The following is a 10,608-nucleotide window of genomic DNA, read 5'->3' as shown; positions in this document are numbered from 1 at the left end:
AGAAAGTTGCAGAAGGGGAAGGGTCAGGGCCCAGGTAATGAGACAAAGAATGAGGTAACGACGGGTCATTTGATGAGACTTTTGGATGCCGCGTTTTAAAATATCGGCATCAAGCGGCACAAATGACTTAAAGGATGAAATAATATTTAAATATTTTAAAAACAGTATTTGTAACCGTGTGGATTTCTTGACCTTGATGACCACATCGAGGTTGTAGAGGCAAACCTGTCTGTGTGAAAGGCAAATTAAAGACCGGGATGATGGAGTGTCCTGTTGGCAACCTGGTCTCATGGGCTCAGGAAAAAAAAAAAAAAAAAAATAGTACTGTCCCTGCAGTTTTTCTGTAAGCTTGCTATTGCGACAAAATAATAATTTAAGAAAGCAAATCAAGGCTCAAAGGGTTATATAACGTGACCAAGGCCACGTGGATAAAGTTATATAACACGACCAAGGCCACGTGGATAAAGTTATGTAACACGACCAAGGCCACATGGAGGATATGTGGCTGGCCCAAACTGCAACGCAGGTGCGTCTGACTTGTAAATCCCCACCCTCCCCGACGTGGCCCTGGACAGCCCCGCTGCCTCCCCCAAGTCCTTCTGTTTCTACCCCACAAGACCCCTGTTCCTGTTCCTTCACCTGCAGAACAGTCGTCCCTCACCCCAACCGCGTTGAGGTCCTCTCGACGGAACTGTTTTCCCCTACCCAGCCCTGTGCTGGCTCCAGCTCCCCCATCCCGCCAGCCGGCACCCGCGGTGGGACCGGGGGGGGGGGGGGGAGCTCTGGCTGTTCTCGCACTCTTCCCAAAGACCCCGAGATTTCTCAAACCGCTCACAAGGAAGCACGGTGATTTTTTCTTGCCTTGGCTCCCCATTGGTAGCACCCCTACAGGTAGAGATCCCCTGCTGATCGGGTGCCTTGAATCGGGGATCTCATCACTTACGGCTTCATATGCCCCTCTATCACTTAATCCCCATTGCAGGTTACCAGACATCACCCGTGGCCAAAAGCAGAAACTGCTGCTCTCCTGTGGCTTCCAGGCACGGCCCTGCCTCCCCACAGCTGAGCCTGCCAGGACAGAGGAGAGGGGAACATGGAAAGGGTTTGCCTGCGACTCTGATCCATGTGCCCACTGACTTAGCCATGGGCTCCAGAAGCAGGAGCTGTGAGGCCGGGGTGGGGAGTAGGGGATGTGTACGGGCCGCTCGGTGGTGAGGCGTGTCCCATGACACACACTTTGTCCTAGCTCCACCTGACCACCCTCTTCTTAAGCCATGGCCTCTGTACTGCCTGGAACCAAATGGCCCCCTCCCAAGAGCTGAAGAGGCTCTGGAACCGGAATGGCCCCGGGAAGGAGTCACGTGGAGACATTCCTGTAGGTCTTTGCTCCCCTGGGAAAAGAGTACAACCCTCGTATGTCGTCTCCTGCTGGTGGGCATCTGGGGGATGGTGGCGGTGGTTCTACGAATGTGTCACCAGCCAGGACGGGGCCGGGGCCCAGGAGGGAGAAGGCTCCCTTTGCTGCGTGCCCCCGCCGGTGCCTATGTAAGTGTTCTCCCCTTTCACTGCTGGGGAAGTCAGAGTCCCACCCCATGAGACATTTCCCTGCTTACGGGCCTGAAGTTTCTCTTTAGCCGGTTTTCTAAGTGCCCCTCCAGCCTGAGTGCCCTGAGAGGGAATGTTGCTGTGTAAACAAGATGGCCGCTTCCTGACTGGCCCTTCCCCAAATAGAAGCCCTTGTGACAGGAGCCTCTCTGGGGTGGAGAGGAAGCCTGGTAGCCTGCATCCGTATAAATGGTGCTGCCCACCTCTCCACTCTGACCTGAAGGCAGAGATCCCCGTGGGCTCTGTTGGATGGGTAAGTTTAGCCCCATCCCGTCTTACCCAGTGCACGGGTTACAGGCCACGAGAGCCAGCCCAGCAATCACAAGCGCAACTAAGGGTCAGCCTGGGAAGAAGGGGGCCTCCGCATGCACCACGGGGAGTTGTTCCCAGAATCATAACTGTGGATGCAGGAAGATGGGCTTGAGAATATCCTTATACTCTGCCATGCTCCTCGGCCAGATCCACTCTCCCTGGAAACTCCCTGCCAGCGAGGGAGAGGACAGCCTGCCAAGGAGAAGGGGACTCCCAGCAGCGGCGGGGGGGGGGGGGGGGGCATGGGATGTCCTATCATTGACACTGGTCATCTATTGTTTATCCTCAGGAACATGGCCCCTTAGACCCCGCAAGAGGGTAGCTGAGAGTATAGGAACAGAAGGAGTGAACCCCAAAGCCTGAGAGGGACAGGTCAGGATTGTCTCCAGGGCACAGAAGTCTTAGCAGAAGTCAAGACAGGTGACACGAGCTCCTGCGGTCACACAGCGAGGTATGACCGGAGATTGCATTAGAAGCCAGGCCCCCTGACAGCCCAGGCCCTCCCCCCCAGCCCAGGTGCCACACGGCCTCCAGCCCGAGAGGTGAGGCATGAGACTGCAGAGGAGGCCGGGGGTTTCCAAGGATAGTTGGGGTCTTTCTCAAAGTCCTGTCTGTACCTGCCCGAGCCCTCGGGCCTGGCCCTGTGCCTGAATCTTGGCAAAGCCCAGCAAGGGGGAAACCTTTGCAAATGCTTCAGATGGGCCAGTGGCCCTTTCTTTCTGCAGGAGGAACCACTGCAGCAGAAGCCATGTTGCTGTCCTCTTTGGTCCTCCCTCTGGCCTTGCTGATGGCTTCCGGCACTGAGTACAAGGCGAAGGAGGTCTGTATCGGAAGTCCTGGCATCCCTGGCACTCCTGGATCCCACGGCCTGCCAGGCAGAGATGGGAGAGACGGCATCAAAGGAGACCCTGGGCCTCCAGGTACTGAGTGAGAGGCCGAGCCTCAGCCGAGGGACAGTGACCTGCCTTCAGGAGGCCCACCCGTCCAGGGCTCTGGGCTGGGGCCAACGGTCGGCCGGATGGTGGGCATGGTGGGCGGTCCCTGGGGGGCCTTAGACTAGAGCAGCCCTGGAGAGTCTACCCTCAAAGTGCCCATGAGGTGACAGGTGAGTCAGCTCGGCTGATAAGGGAGGTCACTTCACATCAGCCCCAGCCCGGCTGTGGGTGGTGGATACGACAGATCAGTGTCCCCTTCTCTTTCCAGGCCCGATGGGCCCGCCTGGAGGAACACCAGCCTGCTCCGGGCCTAATGGGCTGACCGGAGCCCCTGGCGTCGCTGGAGAGCGTGGAGTACAGGGGGAGCCTGGCGAGAGAGGCCCTCCAGGTGAGCGGGCCGCATCCACACGGGCACTGCGCCCACGTGACCAGCTACATGCGGGATGATGGGGATCAGACAGAACCGTGGAGGTCCCCGAAAGTCATGGCGCTCAACCTAAGTAAGAGAAGATGAGGCCGAGGAGAGGAGCCAGAGATGTCTAAGTAGTGCGCCACAGGGAGGGACTGTGGGTGCCGAGCGCGCTCCACACATTGGGACGGGCAGGGCATCAGGGGTGGGGTGGGGACAGCATGGGAGGCAGGGAAGGCACTTCCTAGGGCTGAGGCACCGGGGGGCATTGTGAAAGGTGTAGGGAGCTAGGTGGGGTCCAGGCAGATGAGGTGAATGGGAGCCCCCCACACAGAGCGGAACTCCAAAGCTCAGAGCGGTGACCAAGGTCAATCAGGAGGCTGCAGAAAGAGCCAGGTTTGCTTTTGGTGGAGGGTGAGGGAAGGGAGCTTGCGTCCAAACGGGAAAAATCCATAGGAGTGGGCAGACAGAGCCATTAAAGGACAGGCAGGAAAGACGCGCAGGGAGGGGTCCAGCAGGTGCAGGGCTGCGTCAAAGGATGCAGCGCGTGTGGACCCATACTCCAGGGCCTGAGTGGTGGGTACGGACAAGCAAAGGGCAGAATGCCAGGCTTGCAGCTGGCAGCGTGCCTGCTTGGCAGCTAGTGGGGGGGTCTTTGTTGGCTCGCCCTCATCTTGGGTGGGAATCTCTTGACAGGGCTTCCAGCTTCTCTAGATGAGGAGCTCCAAACCACGCTCCGTGACTTGAGACATCAGATCCAGCAGGCCATGGGAGGTAAGGGGGCTCCCCAGGGCCTCTAGCACAGAGGGTCTCCCATAAGTTCCTCTGCTGCCCAGCATCAGTCTCCAGAACCTAGAGCCTTTTTTTAAGTTTATTTATTTATTTTGAGAGAGAGAGGGACAGAGAGAGGATGCATGAGCAAGCAGGGAAGAGGCAGAGAGAGAGAGGGAGAGAGAGAGAATCCCAAGCAGGCTCCATGCTGTCAGTGCAGAGCCCAACTCGGGGCTCGATCCCACGAACTGTGAGATCATGACCTGAGCCAAAATCAAGAGCTGGACGCTTAACAGAAGGAACCACCCAGGTGCCCCCAGACCCTAGAGACTTGACCAAACAGGCATGGATATGCAGGTCTTGGGGGAAAAGAATGAAACTTTGCCTTTCCTGATGTCTTTGAATGACTCAGAAAGCCAGAGGTAGACACAGATCAGTCCCCTATGTCAGGGGAGTGCAAGGTCTCTGCCTATGTTGCTTTCTGTCGAGCCCCAGGAAAATGCAGTTGTTAAATGGGTGGAAAATAAGTAGGTGTTAAATGGGTGCACGAATGAATGGGATGATGAGAGCATGGAAGGGAATTTGGGACGACTGGGGTTGGTGGAGGGAGGAGAGGCAGAGAGGGCGTGAAGGCCGAGAGCCCGAGTGAGGGAAGGGACTTAGATCCAGAGCGGTCTGTGGCCTGACTCGGTTCTTCTGCTCCAGTCCTAAGTTTGCAGGAGTCCATGCTGGTAGTGGGAGAAAAGGTCTTCTCCACCAATGGGCAGTCGGTTAATTTTGATGTCATTAGAGAGTCATGTGCCAGAGCAGGTGGCCGCATTGCTGTCCCGACGAGCCCAGAAGAGAACGAAGCCATCGCCAGCATCGTGAGGAAGCACAACACTTACGCCTATCTGGGCCTGGAGGAGGGCCCCAGCCCTGGAGACTTCTGCTACCTGGATGGGGCCCCTGTGAATTACACCAACTGGTACCCAGGGGAGCCCAGGGGTGGGGGCAAAGAGAAGTGCGTGGAGATGTACACAGACGGGCAGTGGAATAACAAGAACTGCCTGCAGTACCGCCTGGCCATCTGTGAGTTTTGAGTGGGCGCCCAGGCCACAGGATAGATAGGGCCCTGCCTTGCCTTTCGGCCTCCATTCTGAAGATGCACCTGATGTCTGAGATGCCCCTTTTCAACAAAATTGTATTTGTGGCTGTCAGGGCGGGAGGCATGCTTAGCCACTCCACTCCCCCGACAGGCCCTGAATCCCCACCCACATCATGAATCAGTCTGACACTCCCCCTGAGCCCTTCCTGGTAATGCATTCTGGGCCCCACTCCTAACTTTGCCCTTCGGAAGAGACGGAGACCTCCTTCTTCCTCTTCTTGTCCAGTCCCTTCATTTCTAGACGGCAACAGTGAGGCCCCGGGATGGAAGTTCCCTCCAAAATCACACAGAAGGTGGCTGCTTCCTGGCTTCCCCTACTCTTAACTCTGCAGACTACCACCTGCCCAGCCTCATCAAGATTTAGCAGTTCTGGTCAAGCATAATGATAGAGACAGGTGGAATTTTGGGGAATTCCAAATGCGGGAGCTAAGGACCCATTTGGAATTATCCGGTCTCTGTCTCCGTGAGGTCAGAGGGCAAGGTGGTGTCCCAGCGTGGTGGAGGCCAACCTAACCCTGACGATTGGCACGGATTATCCACTTCCTTGAGTCTTGGGTTGCCTGCTCAACTCCCTGACCTAAAAGCAGCCGGTTTACACCACTAGGGAAGATCTCATCCCTGACCCCAGACATAATCCAAGCTCCTTCCTGCCGACGAACATATCCCCACACCGTTTTGGGTCTCCGTAAGTTGCTCACACCACCCACACCACGAGCTATTTATCGAGCACGTAAATAGTGTATGTGCCGAGTCTGGGTACCCAGAAACTTGCCAAGCACTTCTAATACACCTTTTGGAGTATGATTTCATCTTTACCCAACACCATAGGCCCGGCCTTATTTTCCCCATTTTTATACAAGGACACTGAAATTTAGAGAAGTTAAGTGTTTTGAGTTTTATTACTTGGGGCAAGTGGCAGAGGCTGGATTCACACCTATCTACCTGGACCTGAAGTTTATGCTCACAACCACGTCACCTCTTGCCGGGCAGAGGCGATTTCCGTGTAATAAATCATGACTGCGTTAACGTGAGTTTTCATTGCTTTGGTTTCAAGAAATAACACGTTTCCAGGTGCTTGGGTGGCTCTGTCATTCAGCATCTTACTTCAGCTCGGGTCATGATCCCACGGTTGGTGACTTAGAGTCCCTCACTGGGTGTGCTCGAGTCCTTAACTGGGTGAACGTGAACCCCATTTCAGATGAGCCCTGCTTCTCTCTCTCTCCTTCCTTCTCTCTCTCTGCCCCTCACTCACCTGTGCCCTCTCTCTCTCAAAAAAAAAGAAAGAAAGAAAGAAAGAAAGAAGAAAGAAAGAAAGAAAGAAAAAGAAACAACACATTTCTGTATTTTTTTTTTAATTTTTTTTTCAACGTTTATTTATTTTTGGGACAGAGAGAGACAGAGCATGAACGGGGGAGGGGCAGAGAGAGAGGGAGACACAGAATCGGAAACAGGCTCCAGGCTCTGAGCCATCAGCCCAGAGCCCGACGCGGGGCTCGAACCCACGGACTGCGAGATCGTGACCTGGCTGAAGTCAGACGCTTAACCGACTGCGCCACCCAGGCGCCCCACATTTCTGTGTTTTTGTAAATCAAATGAACTCTGGTTCCAAGCCCCCACTTGCCTGAAAAATGGACCGTTGGGGTCTCAGGTAAATGCCTTCTTTGTTGGATGGGAGAGGTGACCTGCTTCCAACTGGTGCAGCTATATGTTGTGCACACATATGGTACGAGCGTATGGTGAGCTACAAAAAAACACCTGGAAGAACATATGGGCATCATCATTGAGGGCTGGTGCTAAGATAATGCCGGATCTAAGTCCTCATGGTCCCTTGGTGGGTGGTAATATCATGCCTTCCATTTTCCGCTTAGCCACCTGGATGTTTTCCATAGCCCAAAGATGATGGCATTCGGGGCTCTGTCCCAGCCTCTGTGAGCCACCTCAGCCTCAGGTCTACATGAAAAGGGACCATGTCCCCGTGCTCCAGGGATGTGTGGGAATCAGACTGCGTCTCTACTTGCTTGAGGGGGCAGGAGACGCGTATGTGCCCCATCTCCAGAAAGGTCCCCACTTCTCCTACCTTTACATCTTCAAATGCTCTCTCTCACTGCATCTTTTCTTGGGCAAAAGAGAGCTGTGGATCAAACCCCACCAGCCCAGGTGGAAATGAGTAGAAATATTTCTCATCCTTCTTAAATGTTAAGTTTCCATCGGGCCACCCTGCCACGTGGGCTTAGGGCCCAGCGTACGAATTATTGGGGCTTCCCCAAAATTCAAAAAAGCAAAAAAGGGAAGCATATTTTTGCTATTTTATAGACGAACAATCTAAGCCTCTGGCGATTGATGTCTTCTCCTTTCTTCTTAGTGTTATTTTTATTTACTTTATGGTTTTATTTGCTATGGTTACTGTATTATTTTTTACCACTTTAAAGTAAGTATCCCTGGTTTATAAGGAAGCTATTGATTTTTTTGTTGATCTTATACACAAACATCTTTTTGGATTCTCATTTTGCCCTTAAAATTTTTGATATAATTATCTTAGATTTTGTAAATTCTATGAATGTTGTTACAGATGACAGAAATTCTGCCTGTTCCTTATAATATTTATATGTCTCGAGCATCGTTTTAATCTTCTGTATGGGCCAAGAGCCCCCATACATTGTTGAAGATGCTCAACGATAAATATCTTTTGGGGGCGCTAAGTGTATACGGAAAACCATTCATAATAGCATGTGTTAACTTAATCTGTTAACATTGAAAGTCATTTATTGCGGTTAAGTCATTTCCCACACCACCTGGGTACTGGCATCTAGAGCCCACAGATGAAAATAAGAGGTTTTACGTGCCTCACCATTTAAGGTTGGAGAGACATCCCAGGAATGGCACCATGGAACCTGAGAGGGCTCACCGTGGGTGGTTTGGTGATTCTCCTCCTTTCGGTCAGTATAAGAAGGAGTAAAGAGGGGAAAGGAGGCCGACCCACCTTGGATGCCATACCTACTTCCATAGCGGAAACTAGCCCTTCCATAGGCGTGGGGAGGGGACTCTCCTAGCGTCCTAATCTTAGCGAGTAGGGATGCCCAAATTGCTTCGCCTTCCCTGGAATGCGAAGGAGGAAATTTTCCGGTTCTACAATCGCTGATGTGCTGACCCGGCTGGGGCACGGGGAGGTGGAGGGGAGAACGGACCCGTGAGCAGGAGTGTTCCAGGGCAATGTGGATTGCCACCACCTGGATGGGGTTTCCCAGGGCCTGTATGAATGTCAGTGTCATGGAAGCAAGCCAGGTTTAAACTCTACTTATGAGCAGGTTGCCCCTGGGAACACGAAGAACAAGAACCTCTGAAGTGAAATATCCACTGACCTGATGTTAAGGGTAGGGAGCACACAGCTGGAGGCTCTCACAGAGTCCTTTCTTGAAGACCCAGCTTCTGAGAGGAACTGTCATTGGGAATCAGTCATACAAAGGGACCTAACAAGCAGTCAAGTGTCCCCACTGACATGTGGTTCCTCCCGCGAGTGGCTATTGTCCACCTCGGCACCATCATTCTCTCCACCCCCTACCTGCTCAGAGAAGCAAGAGAGAAGGCCACTGCCCACCCTTCACTTCAAGAAACCCCAGCCTCAAGCCTGGCCAACACCCTCTGGCCAGCGTGGTGATGAATCACAGGTGAAATGGAGATCCCAGTAACAAAACTGGAGGCCGATAATCATTTGGACTGGGTCTTAAATCAGCCCTATGGGGGCACCTAGGTTGCTCAGTTGGTTGAGCATCTGACTCTTGATTTGGGCTCAGGTCATGATCCCCAAGTCGTGGGATCAAGCCCCACATCGGGCTCCACACTGAGTGTGGAGCCTGCTTGGGACTCTCTCTCTCTCTCTCTCTCTCTCTCTCTCTCTCCCCTTCTCCCCCAAAATAAAATAAAATAAAATAAAATAAAATAAAGTAAAGTAAAATAAAATAAAATAAATCAGCCCTAGAAAGTTTGCATTGCCGGCATCTGGGGGAAAAAAGTATGAAAAATTGTAAGACCACGTGTTAGTTTTGAGAACAGGGTGAGCTTCAAGCTTCCAGATTGTACACGTCTGCATTAAGACTCTCAATCAAACTTGTTATATATTAAATTAGTGAGTTACATGGATTTGTTTTTTGATATTGAACCATCCTTCCATTCCTGGGATACACCTTACTTGGTCAAATTAGTGGCTGATACTCTCATCACACTTACTTGGAGCCAGATTCTACACTTGGGTTAACTCATGTAATCCTCATCAACCCTACTATGGAGATGCTGTTATTATCCCCAACTTACAAATAAGAATATTGGGGCACACAGAGGTTAAAGTGCTTTGCCAAAGGTCATGCGGCCAGTTCAAGGAAGACCTGGGCCATGAATACAGGAAGTCAGATTCCAGAGACTGTGCTATTAACCAGTGATGCAGGGCTGGACTTTAATAGTTACTTCTGGCTTTCAGGTGGGTTTGTGTGTGCTCCACATCACCTAATTATTCTGATATTAGTGGTAGCGGGGACATATTCTTCCCATGATTGGAAAAGCCAAGAAGAGGCCAGATTCAACCTGCACGTGCATTTAAAGCACCGCTCCTTTGTGTCTGCTCACCCTCACACGGCCGAGCCAAATATCACAGGGGTTGGGATGTAGGGGACTCTACATACCCCAGTGGAGGCTCTGCAAAATACCATGGCCAAGGGCATGGATATAGAATTCTATGACACGGAGCAGTAAAATAGCAGGAACAATAATCCAAACTACCATGGTCAGATTTGCCAAGATTATTTATTGTGTTTTTGCAAAGAATCGTTTTTAAAAATTGTATTATTAGCTTCAGAGTGATTTCTTTATTCTACTTCATTGATTTCATTATTTAAATTTTTCTTTCTCCTTCCTTCCTTCCTTCTTTCCTTCCTCTTCCTCCCTCTTCCTTCTTCCTTCCTTCCTTCCTTCCTTCCTTCCTTCCTTCCTTCCTTCCTCTTCCTCCCTCTTCCTTCTTCCTTCCTTCCTTCCTTCCTTCCTTCCTTCCTTCCTTCTTTCCTTCCTTCCTCTTCCTCCCTCTTCCTTCCTTCCTTCCTTCCTTCCTTCCTTCCTTCCTTCCTTCCTTCTCCTTCCTTCTTCCTTCCTTCTTCCTTCCTCCTTCCTTCCTCCTTCCTTCCTTCCCTTCCTTCCTTCCTTCTTCCTTCCTTCTTCCTTCCTCCTTCTTCCTTCCTTCCTTCCTTCCTTCCTTCCTTCCTTTCCTTCTTTTCTTTTCTTTTCTTTTCTTTTCTTTTCTTTCACCATCTTTTAAAAAATATCAATTCATCAGGGCACCTGGGTAGCACGGACAGTTGAACGTCCGACTCTTGATTTCAGGTCAGGTCATGATCTCATGGTTCTTGGGTTCGAGCCCCACATCGGGCCCTGTGCCGACAGTGCAG

General features: G+C 51.8%; 1 protein-coding gene across 2 annotated transcripts; it reads left to right on the top strand.

Annotated features, from left to right (window-relative positions):
* The first annotated feature begins 1,706 nt into the window (after positions 1-1,706).
* On the top strand, positions 1,707-6,205 carry LOC101101085 (pulmonary surfactant-associated protein A-like). 2 transcript variants are annotated; one of them, XM_003994114.4, is made up of 5 exons: positions 1,707-1,858; positions 2,643-2,837; positions 3,121-3,240; positions 3,958-4,035; positions 4,738-6,205. In XM_003994114.4, exons 1-5 carry the CDS (start codon positions 1,855-1,857, stop codon positions 5,112-5,114), a joined length of 774 nt encoding a protein of 257 aa, XP_003994163.2. In that variant the 5' UTR covers positions 1,707-1,854; the 3' UTR covers positions 5,115-6,205. The 2 variants fall into 2 exon arrangements, with proteins under 2 accessions (XP_003994163.2, XP_019668945.1); XM_019813386.3 differs by having other exon boundaries at positions 1,725-1,858; positions 2,624-2,837.
* The last annotated feature ends 4,403 nt before the right edge of the window (positions 6,206-10,608 follow it).

This window comes from Felis catus, chromosome D2 (genome assembly GCF_018350175.1).
Source record: "Felis catus isolate Fca126 chromosome D2, F.catus_Fca126_mat1.0, whole genome shotgun sequence".
In the NCBI taxonomy this organism is placed as follows: Eukaryota; Metazoa; Chordata; class Mammalia; order Carnivora; family Felidae; genus Felis; species Felis catus.
The sequence above is the reverse complement of the archived record's forward strand: the minus strand, read 5'-3'. Positions and strand labels throughout refer to the sequence as shown.

What these genes read in the sequence shown, in the direction of transcription:
- LOC101101085 (XM_003994114.4), top strand. An exon ending in AGGAGACCCTGGGCCTCCAG is followed by an intron (nt 2,838 to 3,120) that starts GTACTGAGTGAG and finishes TTCTCTTTCCAG; the next exon opens with GCCCGATGGGCCCGCCTGGA. An exon ending in GATCCAGCAGGCCATGGGAG is followed by an intron (nt 4,036 to 4,737) that starts GTAAGGGGGCTC and finishes CTTCTGCTCCAG; the next exon opens with TCCTAAGTTTGCAGGAGTCC.